Genomic DNA, 21,737 nt, shown 5'->3' with positions numbered 1-21,737 from the left:
ACGTTTTGACCATTAAGTTACAGAAATAACAAAACATCCATCAACATATTGCCTGAGTTTTTAAACTCAGTCATGCTTTAAATCCAAGCACAATAGTCAAATCATAATTCATGCTATATGTGTGTTTGGCCACAGGTGCACACCGTGTACATCCAACTCTTACAACGTCAAGTTGAACACATATATTTCAGAATGACACAACACATATAAGTCACAGAGTAAGTTGACAACCAAGACATGTGCACACGTTAACATTCGAATGAGCACTGAGTCCCAGTCTAGCGGCCACTGCTCGGCTGGCCGCTTCGGTGGCGCAGCTGCTGCATGGCTGGCAGACAGCACCACACGTAGAGGACGTGCGTAATTGCGCGGCGGTGCTTTGAATGATCGGCAAGTCACAACACCAACATTCTAACCTCTTGTCTGTTCTGTGTATGACCAATGTTAAAACATCAGGCGTCTGGTACACATTCTCAAATCTCATGAGAGCAATTGTTAAAAAATGTTTGTATGCAAACACTAACCAACAAGTAAATGCACTTTCTCATTAAATCTGTTGTTAAGAACTGGTCACAGACTGAAAATAATAGTAAGAGTTAACTATACAGCACCAAGATCAAAAATAATCCTCACTTCTCACAATGTAAGCTTACTGTTGAACAGAAAGGACCAAACTGTGTTGCTATAAAAATATTTGATGTCTGTTGCAAATTAAAGTAACTGACAGACATTGAAAACAGTTTTAAAAATAAAGTCACAAAATTGTTGACGACTCCTCCTACTCCAGTTACAAGTATCTGAACAGGCCCATTTACTAAATTTAAGTGCATCAAAATGAACAGACCTATTCACTTAAAAAATGTAAAACTACAAGGATAGAATGAGTGGCCAGTACTAAACTTCATGCAGAGAAATTTCAACTTCTGATGATATGTCATAGCACACTTCAAGCTGCCATATTACTTGACTGATTAAAAATGAAATTGCAATATCACCTCAAAAATGAGAATCAGTGGTGTTTCCTCACAAACATATGGAGCATCTCGCTCCACAGATAAAGTTGGGAAAGCATCCATTATCAGTACCCTTGACTATTGCACACAACTACATGATACGCCCACATTAGTTGTTGCAGCAATGTTTGAATGTGACTACTTCCTTAATAAAAGAGATGTGTTTGACAGTAGCAGATATGAACTTCTTCAATAGAGGAGATGTGTTTCACAGTAGCAAAGATGAACAAGTGCTCATAGCTCTTAAGATATGCATTTTAGAGCTCATGTTTACTTGGCATTTTTTCTTGTTTTCGTGTAAGGAACCTGTCCCCAAAGTTTGTAAAAGTACTTTTGGAACATCCTGTAGATAAAACACACACACACACACACACACACACACACACACACTGAGAGACAAGCACTATGTGTGGACAAGAATTGCCCTGTGAAAAAATAGCACAGTGATACTTTCGCCTGAGAGGTAACACACAAGGATGCAGGATGTCCATAGCATACACTTGTGCCATCAGAGTTCCCTCGACCACTACCAGTCATGAACCTGAAACTATACAAATTGGCCTCTCATACCATGATGCCACAAGTAACACCACAGTGCTTTTCCAAAACATTGGAAGAATGGGACCTCTCTCAACGTCACCACCGTATTCGCCAATGACGGCTATCTAGGGTAGTGCAGAACCACGATTCATCACTGAACACAGTGTGATGCCATTCATAAGCAGTCATGGACATGTTCCAGGTGATGGCACCATCCCAAGCACAGTCATTTGTGTTGTGGTGTTAATGGCAGCCTGCGCATGGGGCGGTAATTTCTTAGTCCGGCAACTGTTTGTTAATCTACAACCGATGGTGCCAGACAATGCAGGATGTTGCTCTCATATTGCAGGTGCATATGTAAAGGGATTACGATGTGCTTGGTGCACAATATTGCGATCCTGCCTTATGGCGGTGTCAAATACTTATAATACTGTCTCACACAAGTACACGGCATCTTCACACCTTTCACAGTGATCACTCAACATCTGATGCTGCTCATGCTCTAACAAGCCTGGTAATAAGAACACTTATGCACTCTGGTGACCACTCTACCTGTCACAGAGAATTGCAACTCTATAACATTTTAGATCCAAGATAGGAGGAAGTCCAGCATCAGTCATAAATTTTTAATCTGTTTATTGCAGACTGATTTAGCTACTATGTAGCTATCTTCAGTGCAATTACATTCAAGTCATGATGACTCATCATAAATATAAATTCACATGGCATGTAACTGTAGTGAAGATAGCTACACTGTAGCTGAAATTGATCTGCAACAAACAGATTAAAAATTTATGACTGATGCTGCCCTTGCTTCTAGCTTGGATCTCATTAATATGGCCATGGAGCATGTTGTTCCTGGTGGAAATGAATCTGAAGTCTAATTATTTACATACTACAGTGTTTTCTAAGTGTCAATCACTGGGTTATGAATCAGAGTAATTATTGTGTACACGCTATCTGTCAAAGGCACTAAGACGCATATTTTAAATCACTGCCTGGCCCTCAATTATCCTGTGGCTTCTTTCTACTGAATATTCAATCTATAGATTTACTCATGTCTTGTAATTGTACTGAATGGACATACTGAGTAGAGATAGACCAAATTAGCCATATTGTATCATTTAAATTGATAAACTTGTAAGCATGATTGTAGCAGATGTTGCTACATAAATTAAATAATTTATTGGTGAGAACTTTAACAAATTATTATTATTATTATTTTCATTCAGGAATTATCCATTCATATCCTTGTTATTTCTGTTCCATGTGATGCTTATTATGAGTAGTCGGGTAATTGTTTACTCAATTGATGGTTCAGCAAATAGGGCCTGCCATCTTCAGAATTGATTATAATATTTACAACTTAAAGATCTTTTGTTGCTAATTGTTAGCTGAACAAGGAAGTATGCACATTGTGTATAAGGGTATAAAAAGGATAAAAGAAAAAATAATTAAAGTTCTTAGTTCCAAAAATGTAACACACTGTCTCCTGTATGATAGGACATATTGATGTGGTTTAGTGAAATAATAACTTTTTATACCATTGTATTTGTGAAAATGTCCAAAATATTGAATCAAACAGGTGCTATGATGGCGAAACAGAAAGCTATGTTGGAAAAACAAGATAAAATCTCTACTGAAATTACAGAATTGAAACAAGCTCAGACTGGACTATCTGAAGCTATCACAAAATTAACTGATGAGGTAGGAGAACTAAATCAGTCTTAGGAATCACAATCTGAAATCACTTGTCAATTGTCCAAACATGTTAGTAACTTATTTCTTTAACAGAAAAAATGAACAATCTGATTTGGAAAGCGAGTGATTTGCAGCCAAATTTGCAAAGTGGACATTTGTAAATGATGAAAGAATTGCAAAAGAAACCAACAATAAAATAGTTCAGGTGGCTACTCATCTTAAATGAATGTGAAGGTTTGACAAATGCAGCAAAAAGTGAGCTCAACGAGATAAAAGAACAGAAAGTAAAAGATTTTCTGCAATGTAACGGTGCCATTAGCAGGCAGACTGACTTAGTAAATATGGGATTAGATGACGATTAAAGAGCTTGTGCGTGGCACTCACTCAGTAAGACACAAACCTGAAAGCACCGATAAATCAGACACACATGAGGACAATATGAGCAGCTGCTCATCTGTCGCAACAAAATGCAATACGTGATGGGTGCTGCACTGAACTGTACGTCAGTATTCATGGAAGGGGATTTGATGACGCACCAACAGTTCCAGACTTTTCTGCCAGATAAAAAGAATATCCATCTCTTTGTATTTATTTATTTGTGCATTCTGCTGTGCTTTACTGCACTCATGAAATGATGTCCAAAAAATCAGATCTGTGAGTGGATATATTCACAAAGTGCTGCAATCTGTGCTACCAAGACAGCAGAATAGTTGTATATATGACTGAGTTTGAAAGATCGTTTCTGGACAATCATTGGTCAAATGGTAAAAGGAGTGGCTCAGGAAAGAAGTGCTCAATCTGGAACTCTTCAGCATCCATCAACAAAGCCTGAGACATTAATTTGAAAAATATGTGAACAAGATGTGGTACTGAGGAGAGCTAATGTCACATCATGACATTCTGCAGATCCTAAGGGGGAAATTTCCCATTGATGTACATGAGAAGTTAATACATATATCAGAATCAAACTCAGAGGAATTTATGACTCAATCGACCTGATACAAGAGGACATAAAGACTAGGACAAGTCAAGCCATGGTTTCTGGCACTAGTAATGGTCACAGGTAACATACGTCAGGTGACTGTCGTACCCGCCACAAACATCAAATGGATGCTCAGGGTGAACAACACAGTATTGGTTACAATAACTGTAGTAACAACTGTAACAAGCAAAAATGACAAGAACAGAGGTATGAGCCTGAGTAAATGCCAAACACCAACCACCAGTGGCACAAGTACTAGTACGAGAGGCAAAATAATCACAACTGGAGGAATCAAAGACCAGTAATACCTGAAGATGATGATGATAATCATGCAACAAAACATTGGCAGCAAAACTATACATGACTGCACCTATCCACAAAATATGTGTGAAGGAATGGAGTAGGGACTGTGATGGATAACTAAATCTTTTACATTACAAAGACAGCACGGACATTAGCCACGAGGCGATATTGCAGTGCCTGTGTTTTTTTAAGATGTACCATGCAATGTTCCTGCAGACATGTGTGTCTTGGTATCCAGCAGTCTTTGTTAGAAACTAAATTATACTTATTTATAATATGCAAACAATTTGATTTATTTTTATCAAAAAAATTAAAAAGATATTCTTAAGGACATTCTGAATGTCATACCAAAAAAATGACTCATTTTAAGTGCCAAGAAGAAAGTTTTTGTTTCAACTTCTATTATTGCAGGGACACTATATTTTATTTGTGATTTTCAAGTAAAGAACTGTAGCCAACAAAAATCATTTGTCATTTCTTTCAAATTTTTTACAAGAGAGTTACACAATTAAATTTAAGAAAAAAATCTCTCAGTATTGGCTTGCATTTCTTAAACAACACCATTCTTGGGATCTGACATTGCAATGTTTCCTGCAAAACTCCTTCTACTGTCCAGGAAATAATGGCAACATCGTAGACATGTCTTTCTCTTTTGCAGCTGATAAAAATGACTGGTCTTTCAGATGAAACATGCATGATATACATCTGCCATTGCCTTTCCTTTTTTAAATATATTGACATTTTTGCATTCTTTTGTTTCAGAATAAGAATTTTTACATAGCTATTTGAGATGTATAACTCTGAGATACTTTGATTACACTGCACTTGCATATCTTATAGATCTGTACTGACAACAATGTTTAAGCTGTATCTTTAAAAATCAAAGGAGTCAGTTGTATGCATTGGAAACATGGAATGGGATCATAGCTTTAGCTGAGTCAATAATTTTGCGTAAATCCTGTGGAAGAAAGGCCTTGCCTACCTTCACTCATTTCTCTATAATTGAAAAATCTCTGTCACAGCTCAAAGAGCTGTGCCCACTAACCACCAACCTTGAAACCTTCCCAGGTTAAATGGAGGGGACTTAGACACATGGCACAAAGACAATGCAACATCAAATAAGGAATGTTTGATGTGTTTTATTCATGATTTGACACTTTGAATAAATGTAGACATGCAACAGAGTACTGAAAACACATTGCCACTGAAAACACATTTTGTGGAAGGCAGTTACAACATTTTCTGTTTTCAATTTTCAGTTAGGAAGAATACTCCAACTCTGATTCAACCCCACAGCATTTCCAACAAGAACAGGACACAAGACAACTCTAATTGATAATTTCTAAATCCCACTGTATTTAGCAAAATTGATATGAGTCCCATAATAAATGGTTTATCTGACTATGATGGTGAAACTGCAGCAATAATGTATTCCCATCAAACAGGTTTAATTAAGAAATGAAAAGTAAAATTTCACATAATTATAAACAATGACTCAGTTAACTAGCCAGAGAGAAATTACAGGTCAAAAATGGGAAGAAGTTTACCAAGGCCACAAAATACACATAGAATGTAATGCCATTCTAAATATGTTATTACAGCATTATGAATACAATTTTCATTTTTCAATGGATCAAGTGGATGCCAAAAAAAACAGTGGCTAACATGGATCAAGTGGATGCCAAGAAAAACAGTGGCTAACATCCGGTATCAGAATATTTTGTACTAGACACAGAGAGCTTTATTTAATGATAAGGACCAGCTCTAATCAAGACTTAAAAATGCTCAACAAGCAATATTGCAAATTTCTTCCACATCATCAAAAAGCTAAAAATTGTGTAATAACACACAAAAAAATTAAAAGTAACAGAAATAACAATACAAGAACAATTTACTGCATTGTAAGGAATGGAATAAGTAAACTCAGCAAAGTAAATGATGTTCCACCCCCAGATGACAGTAGCTATTAAATTCATCCAGATCTGTGGCTGAGAGGTTAGCACAGCCGATGGTCTTGCGGAGGACCCACGTTCAGTTCCCGGTAATGCCAGCAATTTTTCTGTGGTGAGAGGACTGGAATGGGGTGCACACAGGCTCGTGCTGCCAACTGAGAAGCTTCATGACTGAATCAATGGCTCCAAGTCGCAAAAGCTGACAATGGTTGAAGAGCAATGTGCTGACCCTATGCCTCTCTGTACCATATACAATGACGCCTTTGGCAGAGGATGGCATGGCGGGTGGTCAGTACCTATGGGCCCACCAGAGGCTGTGGATTTATGAGGAGCTACTAAATTCAACGAATTCTCCCTAAGAGTAGCTGGAAAAAAAAAGGTTCCTTAAAAGCAGAGCCAGTGAATGTACTTAAGACAAGTAACTCATATTCCACCACCAGATATCAGTTTTGCCAACTTATGCATTAGAGATATCACAAAAATCATTGGGTCACTAAAGGTACCAACTCTTCTGGCTATGATGATATATAAGGTAGAATCCAAAATTTTCAGGACTGGTGCTGCCATCTGGAAAGTAGGAGTAGTAGATCTTGGCACCACTAGGTGACAAGAGCTGCATATCTGATGAGTCAGTGTGCGGAATGGCATTCAGATGGGAGGACATGTTGCATGTCCACAGTGATTTCCATAATACTCTGTGTTTGGTGTGTTGCGATTTTACGATGGATCCGCAAACAGAACAGCGCATGTGTATCAAATTCTGTGTGAATCTCATGAAAAATGCTATGGAGATCCTCGCAATGACTCAACAAGTGTTTGGGGGACAGAGCATGAGCCATACGTGTGTGTTTGAGTGGCATGCTCGGTTCAGGGCTGGTTGTACAGACGTCAAAGACGATGCTCACTCTGGAAGGCCTGTTAGCCGCACAACAGTAGACATCGTTGCCAAACTTCAACAACTGGTTCGTGTGGATGAAGTGGGTATTGGTTATGGGACATGTCAACAAATGTTGACTGATGAATTGGGCATCCATCATGCAGCATGTTGAAGTGTGCACGGACCTTCGTCAGATCGCATCTGATGGTCCAACCTTCTTGTCACGAGTTATCATCAGTGACAAGAGCTGGATTTACGGTTATGACCTAGAGACAAAGCAACAATTGTCCCAGTGAAAGAGCCCAGGCTCTCCAAGACCCAAAAAAGTGAGAAAGGTGAAGAGCAAAGTGAAGAGCATGATCATCATTTTCTTTGATACCAAGGGAATTGTGCACAAAGAATTTGTCCCACCCAACCAGACAGTGAATTCCATATACTACTGTGATGTTTTGCAATGGCTCCATGAAAACGTGACATCAGTCCGAACTTTGGCATCAAGGGAACTGACTGCTGCATCACGACAACACGCCCTGTCACACGACTTTGCTCACCAGGACCTTTTTGGCAAAAAACAACATGGCAGTTTACCCCACCCTCCGTAGTTGCCAGATTTGGCACCTTGTGACTTTGTGTTATTCCTGAAACTGAAACTCAAGTAGAAAGGCCGTCAGTTCAATGCTCTAGAGAGGATTCAAGAAGCATTGCTGGTGGTGACAAACACCCTCAAAGAACAGGACTTCCAGAAAACGTTTGACCAGTGGCAGAAGTGCTAGGACCGGTGTGTACGTGCTGATGGGAATTACTTCAAGGGTGATGGTGACCATTAGTCCAAAGGTAAGGTTTTCAACAGATGGCATCACCAGTCCCAAATATTTTGGGTAGCACCTTGTATATATATAAATTTTTCTGAGAAAGTAGCTTACAACAGAGTACTGAACCATCTTTCTGAAAATAACCTCTTAAGAACAGCTCAGTGTGACTCCTTCAGAGGCTTCTGTTCTGAGAAGGCAATATATCATCTCACAAACATAATTCTAATAGAACCCAACAAGGAAAATAACCCTATTAGCATTAATTATAATCTTGAATGAAATTTTCACTCTTCAGCAGGGTGTGCGCTGGTATGAAACTTCCTAGCAGCCTAAAACTGTGTGCTGGACCGAGACTCAAACTCAGTAGTTTGAGTCTTGGTCTGACACACAGTTTTAATCTGACAGGAAGTTTCAATTATAATCTTCAAGGCATTTGATTGTGTAGAACATAAAATTCTATTAGGGAAACTAAAATGGAATGGCATTAATTGTCTTCTCCTTGCACAGATGAAGTCACACCTTAACAACATAAAACAGGGGGCATGTTAACAAATGATATGCCAAGAATAAGATTAAATTCAGAGTGAGGAATATTAACTATGGTGTGTACAAGGTTCAGTGCTTGGCCCACTCCTGTTCTTGGTTCACATAAATGATTTTTATGGAAGACTGAAGGACTCTTCAAAAACTGTAATGTTTGTTGATGACAAGTATATTCATAAAGGGAGCAAACACATTCATGTCACACATAACAAAGAGAATATTGGAAAAGGCTTACAACTGATTCACAGCCAACAGCTTAGCTCTTAACCTTAGAAAAACTCGTATTGTGCAGTTCCAAACACATAAAATGACTTACAGGTACCAAAAGTAGAGATCAATGGGCACACACTGGATTAGGCTCCCTGTGTGGAGTTCCTGAGCATCTAGATGGATAATAAACTGAGATGGCACCAGTAGAAGAAGATTGAGAAGTAAGTAAGAAGCACAGTTGTGCCTGTCTCTCTCAATGTGTCGATTGCTAGGCCACTTTATGTACTTTCTCTCAGTTCTGTCCTGAGATGTAATCTTCTGGGGCATTGAAACCAAGGAGAAAAAAGTATTTATTTCACAGAAGTGTACAACATGAATAGTGTGAAAAGTTGAAAATGAAATATCTTACAGAGGTTTCTTCAGGAATCTGAAGATCCTTACACCTACATGTCAATACACATACTGACTTATGGTATTTGTTGTTAATAACAAGAGTGAGTTTATGATGAATTCTGCAATTCAAAACCATAATACTAGAAGTAGAAATAATTTACATATAGACTATGCAACTCCCTGTAGTGTTCTTAAAGGAGTTTTATATTATGATCCAAAAGTCAATGAGGGTGGTCCCATAAAAGAAAACACAAAAATTTTGGAAAAAAATATATTTATTTTTCAACATAATCTCCTTTCAGCTCTATACACTTTTCCCAGCGATGTTCAATAAGTTCGATACCCTTTTAATAATGAGAACTATCTAACTTCTCAAAATAACTATTAACTGCCAACATCATGTCTTCATTTGTTGAAAATCTTCGAGCACCAAGCCATTTTTGCAAGTTTGAGAACAGAAAATAATCCGAGGGGGCTAAATCTGGTGAATAGGGTGCATGAGGTAGCAATTCAAACTTTAATTCATTAATTTTGACCATTGCAATAATGGACTTGTGAGCTGGCACATTGCCCTGAAGAAACAACACTTTCTTCTTGACCAAATCCAGTTGTTTTTGCTTGATTTCTTCACCCAAATGTTGCAATAACTTCCCATAATACTCACCATTGATAGTTTTCCATTTTTCAAGGTAGTCAATGAGAATTATCCCATGTGCAACCCAAAACCCCGAAGCCATGACCTCGTCTGCAGATGAAATGGTCTTTGCCATCTTTGGAGTTGGTTCTTCAATTTGTGTTCATTGCTTTGATTCTTCTTTTGTGTCAGGAGTGAAGTAGTGGACCCATGATTCATCCATGCTTATAAAAAAAAATGGTTCAAACGGCTCTGAGCACTATGGGACTTAACATCTATGGCCATCAGTCCCCTAGAACTTAGAACTACTTAAACCTAACTAACCTAAGGACAGCACACAACACCCAGTCATCACAAGGGAGAGAAAATCCCTGACCCCGCCGGGAATCGAACCCGAGAACCCGTGCATGGGAAGCGTGAACACTACCGCACGACCACGAGCTGCGGACTCCATGGTTATAAAATGGTGCAAAAAATCTGCTTTGTTGCTGCAAAACTTCACTAAACACTCAACTGAAACATTTTCATGACATTGTTTTTGATCGAGTGTGAGCAAATGTGGCACAAAACTTGCACACAGTTTTCTCATGTCCAAATTTTAAATTAATATGCAATGTACCGCATTTTTTGAAATTACTATGTCTGCTAGCTCTCGCACTTTCAGTCAATGATCATCCAGTACTGTTTTGTGGATTTTCTTTACTATTCTGGAGTAGTCACCTCATTTGGTTGACCACTGCGATGCTCGTCTTGGCAGCTCGTACGGCCTCATTTAAACTTGGCTATCCAATATTTTACTGTTGTCAAGAAAGGAGCAGACTCTCCCAAAGTAGAATGTAGCTCAGCTTTAATATTGGTTGCACTGAAGCCTTTCAGAAAAAAATAAAATTGTATCACATAATGATGACTAATTTTCTCCATTTTCACAAGTTCACTCACAATTTTCACTACTGATGGCTGTCAAACAAATACTAAGCAATGTGATGTCTTCAAACTTGAAACATATGCTTTATAGATTGTATACATTCTAATCCAGAGAGATTTTTCAACAATGGCTGCCATCTCTCAGTCAGGCTGGGTACTTATGGGATCACTCTCGTATAACAGGTTATCAGAGGAGATCAGGCAGAAGATTGGAAACCCCAACCTTTCAGAAGCAAAGTAAAGGAATACCATTAGCTATTCCTTCTATAGTTTAATGAAGTCTTGGATTCAAGAATGTAAATTCTGCATAAGTCTAATACCTATATTAGACAGATCCTCATTTTTCCAGTGTATAAAGAACTGATAATGGTCTGTGTAAAATTACATAAACGGTTTGTTTGAAGTATTAGATAAAAACAGCAGCTGAGAAGTATATAAAGAGGGGCTGTAGAATTTTTTTCCTAAGTAATTGTTTTTCTCCTAACTTAGATATATAAAGTACTCTACCAGTAATTACCATAATTATCAGTTTGAATAGATTAACAGTAATCATAAATTACAGCTGAAGCCAGCAGTGGCTGCTTAAGCATATCAAAGTATAACTTGACTTGTTCCTCATCCTTGAGGGCTTTTGTTCATGGCAGGATTTACAGAACATGGTGAGTGAATGAATCAGTGAAATGAATCAGTGTTAAGGAGTATTATATTTTGTCATATGTGAACTGGTATCTAACACTATATTTAATCTATGTGGAAAAATAAATGAAGCATAACTTGTCTGCCTGTTATTGAAAAGCATTCAATTAATTCAAAAAGGTGGACTTTGCAGATAAAAGAAATGTCACAGTTTCAACAACTGTCCCACTAGGAAGACACCAAGAAATAAATGAGTGATGAGTTAAATGATAAAGATCACAAGTTTAAAATTAATGTGAAGGGGAAAACAATTAATTTTCATTTTTCATGATGTAGCAATATGCAAAAATGATACTGCCCACCTTCTTTGACAACTGCCAAGCTGGAGAGTGCATCAGGGACACTAACGCCAGCTGCCATGAAAGTCAGACCCATCACTGTGTCTGGTATCCCAAGTGTACTACCTGGAACACAAAGACGCCATAATTTGTTTCAGTCCATGTCTTCTCATTACACAAAACCTGCAATTGGTTATCAACTCGAGAATAAAAAAGAATGCAATATTCTTATTAAAAGTAATTTCTCACCTATAATTGTGATCATCCAGACCATTATGTAAGAGTAAAATGAGATCCAAACCATTGACACGAGGAATGTAAAAGGGTACCAGTGACGCCATTTCTCTTTCCTGCAGTCTGGCATGGTTGCGCGACAGAATGCATGGATGGGTAAAGTTACTCCCCATGAAATCTTTTCCCACATTCCTGCATCAGTCGGCATAACTAATGGAGAAACCTGAAAGTGAGGTTTTGCAACATTATTGCCTCAATATCGCTAGTTAAATAAGGAATGAACAGCCTGGTATATTAGACCAGCTCTTATTACTTACATCAGGAACATTGTAGTCCTTAGGTTTGTAGTAGTCAGTGGTTGGTGGGATTGCTGCTGGAGGTGGAGGCACAGGTGGTGGCCCTCCTGTTGGCTGCTGCAACTCCTGCTGCTGTGGAGTTGGTCCTTTCTCCATGTCTAACAGGGAAATAGTATGCAGAGAGATTATTTCCTTCTCATCTACATTCAGAATTAAACTTATTTTTAGAAACTGGTGAGTCTGTCATCTTTGTCATAAGCAGGTTTCCATTAGGAAAATAAATATGCTGTTATAAGTAATATATAATGTGACATGTAGCAAAATATGGTGGTGATAAATGCTATATCAGGCTGTATACAAGAACAAAAAAAGTCATTGATTTTTCCCAGATTTCCCACATAAAAATACACTTTTTCTCAGGTGACAATACACTATACCCCAGCTGAAAGTACATTTTTACTATGTTAAGTGACAGTACACTTTCCCCCAGAACTGTAAACCTTATCAGTCCTTTGAATAGTGAATGTTTTACACACTGCCACAGGACTTTCTGGCACTTTAGTAAATAAAACCCTGTGAACAACAATGCATTTTGGAAAGATCTTTGTTACGTGGTGATGTTTATCCTGCATATTTTCATACTATGAAAATATAAACACAAATTTCACCAAATACAGCACAGTAGCTTTCAAAGCGCTGAAATTGAGATTGAAATGCGCTTTTGTCAGCCAATCATAACTCATGTCACATGATCTTGCCAACCAAAGACAGTAGATATCCAGAGAATAGGATATATGATGTAGTCAGCCAATAGCAACATCATTGTTAAGTAGCATGAACACACAAAAAGGGAAGTTCATAGTTTGAATGAATATAGATACAGTGTGGCTACAAGAAAAGCTAAGCTTTCACGTATAACATTGGTCATCAAAATTTTTTTGCTGTTTTTTTTTTTTCTGAGGGCGTGGTTAGACAGGATCCTAAGAGCACAGTCTAAATTGCAGCTGCTACATATTTATGACAAGCATGATCATAAATTTCACTGCTGTGCACCAAATATTTCACAGGTTACCAGTATGAATACATGTTCCACTGAGAACTCTGACTTTTTCACAGAAAAGCCAATTATAGGTGAAACTGCTCAAGAACTCACTTCGTACTTTTTTTGAATGATAATTATATACTTTCTGCCATCATTACAGCATAATTTGTAATCTATGAAAGAACTAAAGTAAATATGCAAAACTATCCTTGAAACTTGGTCTTTTTTGGCATGTGTTACCCTTTAAGATACATCAAACAAAAATGTGCCAGTAAAATTTTAAATAGTGGCATAAATGTCTGGTTTACTGGGCCAGAAATTTTTCTAAAAAGGGAACCTTCCCATCGCACCCCCCTCAGATTTAGTTGTAAGTTGGCACAGTGGATAGGCCTTGAAAAACTGAACACAGATCAATCGAGAAAACAGGAAGAAGTTGTGTGGAACTATGAAAAAAAATAAGCAAAATATACAAACTGAGTAGTCCATGCATTTAAGATAGGCAACATCAAGGAAAGTGTGGGTTCAGGAGCGCCATGGTCCCGTTGTTAGTGTGAGTAATTGCAAACTGAGAGGTCCTTGGTTCAAGTCTTTCCTCGAGTGAATATTTTACTTTTCTTATTTTCACAAAGTTATGATCTGTCCATTCGTTTATTGACACCTCTGTTCACTGTAATAAGTTTAGTGTCTGTGTTTTGCAACTGCAACGCAAAACTGTGCGATTAGTAGACGAAAGGACGTACCTCTCCAATGGGAACCGAAAACATTTGATCACAAGGTCATAGGTCAACCGATTCCTCCACAGGAAAACACGTCTGTTATATTCTATACGACACTGGTGACGGCATGTGCGTCACATGACAGGAATATATTTTCGACCCACCTAACTTGTACACTTGGCGAATGGGTAAAAAGATTCTTCTACCTTGCCTGATTTAGGTTTTCTTGTGGATGTGATAATCACTCTCAAAAAAGTGATGAAAACATAAGAGTTTGTCACATAAACTGCAACAGTTTCACAGTTGCACAGTTTTCCCTGTGCTCTGTCAAAACATATGTTTTTAACGTTTTCAAATTTTTCCGTTTAGGTGTAGCGTCCCCATACCACGGCGCAGTTACCTCGCATTGGACGGACGGACGGACAGATAATAACTGTCTGAAAATAAAAAACTAAATTTTTTACTAGAGGGAAGACTTGAACCAAGGACCTCCCGTTCTGCAGCTGCTCATGCTAACCACGGGACCACAGTGCTCCTGAGCTCACACCGTCGTAAATGTAGCTTATGTTGCGCATGGACTACTCAGTTTGTATATTTTGCTTACTTTTTCATAGTTCCTCACAACTTCTTCCTGTTTTCTCGATTGATCTGTGTTCAGTTTTTCAAGGCCTGTCCACTGTAACAACTTATAACTAAATCTGAGGGGGGTGCGATGGGGAGGTTCCCTTGTAAGTGGCCAACCCTCAGTGATAAGTTATGAATAAGAGTCTAATGCTCCATGATTCAAGAAATTCATTGTACATTCTCCACATGTAACATAATTTGTCTTATGTAAAGAAAATTTACTTTAAAAGTAACATTTCTCAAACCACCATTCACATTTTTCTGCGACCTATTAGAAATGTAGGCAGTTGTGACGTCACACTAATTAAAACGAGGCCCATGAGAAAGATGCACTCAAAGCAGTTTGTTGTTATGAGTATTGCATAATCTTTGACACATTTAACTGTCGGCAGATGCTTGTGTGTGGACTGTGTTTTGCTGTTCTTTACAGCCAACATTTTGTTTTGGTGCTGTTCCCTTGTCTGTTTTATTGCTGCAGTGTCATTCTGCAGTAGTAGGCGAAAGGAAAATTCTTTGTTAGATTATCAGTACTTACCAGTCAAAATTAACTCAAAACTAAAACAATGAAGAATTCCTGGAATTCTAAAAAAACATCCAGGTTTTTCCTGGATTTCTCCTAGATGGAAGAATTCCCTGGTTTTTTCCCAGATTTCTCTGTGGTCCTGGGGCATATACACACTGTATATTAGCTGTTAAGAGTATTTGTTTCTGAGTAAACTGCACAGTAGAGTAATCATATTTCTACATGGAGATATATGGAAAATACTATTGCTGCTATCTTTATGTTGTCCAGCTTGTGGTAGTGATTAGTGTTGTGGAGTGGAAATGAGCAGGCTCGAAGAGTTATCCCCTCTTCTCACGGTGATTTGTAAGTTAATAATTGTGTATTACATAACATTCTGAGAGTTCGTTATTAACACAATGTTTGTCTGATCCATGAAATTCAGTAGATTGAGGCTATATAGGACATTCTTTCCTTTCAGAAGGTGTTTTATGTTGTATTCCTGTAATCTATCTGCCTGAATTATGAAACATTTTTCATCTGATGCCTCTTCTCTCAGTTCCTGTTGGCTATATGACCATGTTCATCAAACAATTTCCACTTCTATATCTAAATAGGTACCCCATACATTGTCTTATTGTGTATGATGGAAAATACTTTGTTTACCATTGTCACTTCCCTCACTTCTCTTTTCTGTCACAAATGGAGAGCAGAAAGAATGACTGTTGATAAGCCTCTGTGTGAGCTTGAATCTCTGTAATTTTACCTTCGTCATCTTTGCATGAGTTATACATAGGAGGTAGCAGTATATTTGCTGACATCTCTAGGAATGTACATTCCTGGAATTTTAACAGTAAATCACCCCATGATGTATAAAGCCTCTCTTGTAATGTCTGTCATTAGAGTTGGATGAGTATCTCCAGGCTCGCTTCACACTTACTAAACAAACCAGTGAAAAAACCTGCCCTCTATTCTTTGAATCTTCTCACCTCCTTTATCAATCCTAGAGCAATACTCTAATGACAGTTGAATGAGAGTTTTGTAAGCAACCTCCTTTGTGGGCAAATTACATTTTTTGAGGATTCTTTCAATGAATCTCAGTCTGGCATCTGCTTTTTCTATGTTGATTCTCTTTAAATTGCTCCCTACACATATTCCCAGATATTTAATGGCTACGACTGCTTCTAGTAACTGTGTGGCAACCTTGTAATGAGTATTTCCATTTATTTGTGAACAATATATTACATATGTTGAGTACGAACTGGCAGTCCCTGCACCAAGCACTGAAACTCTGCAGGTCTACTTCATTTTGCCACAATTTTTTAGAGTTGTGGCTTCTCTACATTCAGCAACATCATCCACGAATAGTCTCGACATTATGCACTTATAGTTTATACATATTTTTCTGATGATTACTGCATTGTGTAAACACATGAAATAGAAAATCACAGAGTGAAGTTATAATGAAGAAGCTCTTTCAGTGCAGTGCAGTAAAATTTACCCAAAGCACGAGCTGAACTGCAAAAGGAAAACTTAGAGAATTTGGTTTGCTGACAATTTAGAGCCCTGCACTTAAATTTGAAATGAATTGTCACTACATTACATCACGGTCATTGTTACTGTGATCTTAGTCAGAAAATGGGTGTGATACACACCTCCAAACTAATTTATACTGTGAAAATATCTTTCTCTCTTCATAAGTACTGCAACTTACAATCATTTGAATCTTCTCAATATAGTCACCACACTTTCCTGTCACCAAACTGACTGTTCCATGATGCCCCAGGATGTCCTACCCTTCATATGACCAAGCTATGGAATAAATTTCAGTTCAGGTCAATAACTCTTCATCTGTTTTCTGATCTGCCCATATAATCTTTGGTATTCTTCTGTAGCACCACATTTAAAAATCTTCTGGTTTTTCTTATGTGAACTGTTTATTGAGCAAAACTCACATGTTACTTTTAGCATCTCATACCCTAAGCAAATTCTCTTAGAATTGCCAGGTCTATTTTCACTCTCTCTGAACTTTAATTCTCTTTACAAATTTCTGCTTGGTTTTCTTTAATGCTTGATCAATGTTTGAATAACATCAAGAATGGGCTACAACCACATCTCACTCCCTTTTCAACCACTGCTTATGTACAGATTGAATAACATCAGGAATGAGCTACAACCATATCTCACTCCCTTTTCAACCACTGCTTCTCTTTCTAGTCCTTTGACTCTTACAACTACAGACTGGTTTCTCTAGAAGTTGTAAATAAAATTTGGTTCCCTGTATTTTATACTTGCTAATTTCAGAATTTAAAAGAATATATTCCATACAACATTGTCAAAAACTTTCTCTAATCTACAAATGTTACTGGTACACATGCAACAGAATGCTATTCAGTGTGTTCCAAAATGCCATTCATAAAAACTCGACACACAAGTTGCAGAAGTGGTATCAAGTAAAAAGACTTGTCTAACCGATGGGAGGCCCTAGCCACACGACATTTCATTTCATCCATAAAAATTAGATATATCTGGTATCTATATCACAGGTTCTATTTGTGACTGAAAAGTAGGGTCTAGAATTTTGTATATCCCTTGGACAAGGGACTATTTGTGTACCCAACGGAAGGATCATCTTAGTGTCACTACCCTGCAGTGCAGGGTCAAAATATGAATATTACACACTTCCTCAAAAAAATGGTTCAAATGGCTCTGAGCACTATGGGACTTAACATCTGTGGTCATCAGTCCCCTAGAACTTAGAACTACTTAAACCTAACTAACCTAAGGATAGCACACACATCCATGCCCGAGGCAGGATTCGAACCTGCGACCGTAGCAGTCGCGCGGTTCAGGACTGAGCGCCTAGAACCGCTAGACCACCGCGGCCGGCACACAATTCCTCCAGTTTATGCAAATGGAGCAAATAGGTTGGTTCTTTTTGCATTTCATGTGGTCTATGGTGGGCCTTAGGTAGTTGTGGAGGGGCCTTAGGTGGTTGTGGAGGCTCCATTAGTTCAGCAGCAGCTCATCAGAAAACTTGAAAAAAGTATTTCTTGACCTTTTTTTTGAACCAAATGGATTGCAAGATGGCTATGCATAATAAATGATTGAAATTTTTACAATATATTTGTATGGTCCCCCTCACCCCCCATGAAACATGGACCTTGCCATTGGTGGGGAGGCTTGTGTGCCTCAGCGATACAGATAGCCGTACCGTAGGTGCAACCACAACGGAGGGGTATCTGTTGAGAGGCCAGACAAACATGTGGTTCCTGAAGAGGGGCAGCAGCCTTTTCAGTAGTTGCAGGGGCAACAGTCCGGATGATTGACTGATCTGGCCTTGTAACACTAACCAAAATGGCCTTGCTGTGCTGGTACTGCGAACAGCTGAAACCAAGGGGAAACTACAGCCGTAATTTTTCCCGAGGGCATGCAGCTTTACTGTATAGTTGAATGATGATGGCATCCTCTTGGATAAAATATTCCGGAGGTAAAATAGTCCCCCATTCGGATCTCCGGACGGGGACTACTCAAGAGGAGGTCATTATCAGGAGAAAGAAAACTGGCGTTCTCCGGATTGGAGGGTGGAATGTCAGATCCCTTAATTGGGCAGGTAGGTTAGAAAATTTTAAAAGGGAAATTGATAGGTTAAAGTTAGATATAGTGGGAATTAGTGAAGTTTGGTGGCAGGAGGAACAAGACTTCTGGTCGGGTGACTACAGGGTTATAAACACAAAACCAAATAGGGGTAATGCAGGAGTAGGTTTAATAATGAATAGGAGAATAGGAATGCGGGTAAGCTACTACAAAAAGCATAGTGAACGCATTATTGTGGCCAAGATAGATACGAAGCCCACGCCTACCACAGTAGTACAAGTTTACATGCCAACAAGCTCTGCAGATGACGAAGAAGTTGAAGAAATGTATGATGAAACAAAAGAAATTATTCAGACAGTGAAGGGAGACGAAAATTTAATAGTCATGGGTGACTGGAATTCGGCAGTAGGAAAAGGGAGAGAAGGAAACGTAGTAGGTGAATATGGATTGGGGGGTAAGAAATGAAAGAGGAAGCCAGCTGGTAGAATTTTGCACAGAGCACAACTTAATCATAGCTAACACCTGGTTCAAGAATCATAAAAGAAGGTTGTATACATGGAAGAAGCCTGGAGATACTGACAGGTTTCAGATAGATTATATAATGGTAAGACAGAGATTTAGGAACCAGGTTTTAAATTGTAAGACATTTCCAGGGGCAGATGTGGACTCTGACCACAATCTATTGGTTATGAACTGTAGATTAAAACTGAAGAAACTACAAAAAGGTGATAATTTAAGGAGAAGTGAAGCAGGCAAAAAGGAATACAAATGTCTCAAAAATGTGATCGGCAGGAAGTGCATGATGGCTAAGCAGAGATGGCTAGAGGACAAATGTAAAGATGTAGAGGCTTATCTCACTAGGTGTAAGATAGATATTGCCTACAGGAAAATTAAAGAGACCTTTGGAGAAACGAGAACCACTTGTATGAATATCAAGAGCTCAGATGGAAACCCAGTTCTAAGCAAAGAAGGGAAAGCAGAAAGGTGGAAGGAGTACATAGAGGGTCTACACAAGGGCGATGTACTTGGGGACAATATTATGGAAATGGAAGAGGATGTAGATGAAGATGAAATGGGGGATATGATACTGCGTGAAGAGTTTGACAGAGCACTGAAAGACCTGAATCGAAACAAGGCCCCGGGAGTAGACAACATTCCATTAGAACTACTGAAAGCCTTGGGAGAGCCAGTTCTGACAAAACTCTACCATCTGGTGAGCAAGATGTATGAGACAGGTGAAATACCCTCAGACTTCAAGAAATATATAATAATTCCAATCGCAAAGGAAGCAGGTGTTGACATATTTGAAAATTACTGAACTATCAGTTTAATAAGTCATAGCTGCAAAATACTATCGTGAATTCTTTACAGACGAATGGAAAAACTAGTAGAAGCCGACCTCAGGGAAGATTAGTTTGGATTCCGTAGAAATATCGGAACACGTGAGGCAATACTGACCCTACGACTTATCTTAGAAGCTAGATTAAGCATTTGTAGACTTAGAGAAAGCTTTTGACAATGTTGACTGGAATACTCTCTTTCAAATTCTGAAGGTCGCAGGGGTAAAATACAGAGAGCGAAAAGCTATTTACAATTTGTACAGAAACCAGATGGCAGTTATAAGAGTCGAGGGACATCAAAGGGAAGCAGTGGTTGGGAAGGGAGTGAGACAGGGTTGTGCACTCTCCCTGATGTTATTCAATCTCTATATTGAGCAAGCAGTGAAGGAAACAAAAGAAAAATTCGGAGTAGGTATTAAAATCCATGGAGAAGAGGTTCGCCGATGACATTGAAATTCTGTCAGAGACAGCAAAGGACTTGCAAGAGCAGTTGAACGGAATGGACAGCGTCTTGAAAGGAGGATATAAGTTGAACATCAACAAAAGCAAAATGAGGATAATGGAATGTAGTCAAATTAAATCGAGTGATGCTGAGGGAATTAGATTAGGAAATGAGACACTTAAAGTAATCAAGGAGTTTTGCTATTTGGGGAGCAAAATAACTGATGATGGTCAAAGCAGAGAGGATATAAAATGTAGACTGGCAATGGCAAGGAAAGTGTTTCTGAAGAAGAGAAATTTGTTAACATCGAGTATTGATTTAAGTGTCAGGAAGCCGTTTCTGAAAGTATTTGTATGGAGTGTAGCCATGTATGGAAGTGAAACATGGACGATAAATAGTTTGGACAAGAAGACAATAGAAGCTTTTGAAATGTGGTGCTACAGAAGAATGCTGAAGATTAGATGGGTAGATCACATAACTAATGAGGAAGTACTGAATAGGATTGGGGAGAAGTTTGTGGCACAACTTGACCAGAAGAAGGGATCGGTTGGTAGGACATGTTCTGAGGCATCAAGGGATCACCAATTTAGTATTGGAGAGCAGTGTGGAGGGTAAAAATCGTAGAGGGAGACCAAGAGATGAATACACTAAGCAGATTCAGAAGGATGTAGGTTGTAGTAGGTACTGGGAGATGAAGAAGCTTGCACAGGATAGAGTAGCATGGAGAGCTGCATCAAACCAGTCTCAGGACTGAAGACCACAACAACAACATTTGTACAGTCCCAACCTTAAACAACCTTGAAAATTTTCTTGATATCTTTACCAGTTTCCAAGACACAGAGGGTCATAGTTACTCTACTATCCAGTATTAGCGAGAAACACCTCAAAAACACAGTTCTTGAGTACCAAAACTGAGGTGTAGATTCCTAGACAGCTATGCACAGCAAATGGTAGACATTATTATGATATACCCCTAAGATTCCAATCTCTAATAACCCTGAAAATCTTCTTGAAATTTTTAGCCATTTCCAGGATAAAGATGTTCAGAGTTACTTCACTTGCACTCATAAAATACACTTGTAAAAT

The 21,737-nt window shown here is 38.5% G+C and overlaps 1 protein-coding gene across 1 annotated transcript in view; it reads right to left on the bottom strand.

The window, feature by feature from the left end:
• The window catches only part of LOC126475214 (probable sodium/potassium/calcium exchanger CG1090), a 114,255-nt gene that overhangs the window by 35,760 nt on the left and 56,758 nt on the right, over nt 1-21,737 (bottom strand). The window contains exons 4-6 of the mRNA XM_050102873.1: nt 12,410-12,546; nt 12,108-12,315; nt 11,883-11,984 (exon numbers count right to left, since the gene is read on the bottom strand). Coding sequence (XP_049958830.1) covers nt 11,883-11,984; nt 12,108-12,315; nt 12,410-12,546 — 447 coding nt within the window. The remainder of the gene's footprint in view (nt 1-11,882; nt 11,985-12,107; nt 12,316-12,409; nt 12,547-21,737) is intronic.

Source organism: Schistocerca serialis, chromosome 4, assembly GCF_023864345.2.
Source record: "Schistocerca serialis cubense isolate TAMUIC-IGC-003099 chromosome 4, iqSchSeri2.2, whole genome shotgun sequence".
Taxonomy (NCBI): Eukaryota; Metazoa; Arthropoda; class Insecta; order Orthoptera; family Acrididae; genus Schistocerca; species Schistocerca serialis.
This window is presented reverse-complemented; position numbering and strand designations above follow the sequence as displayed.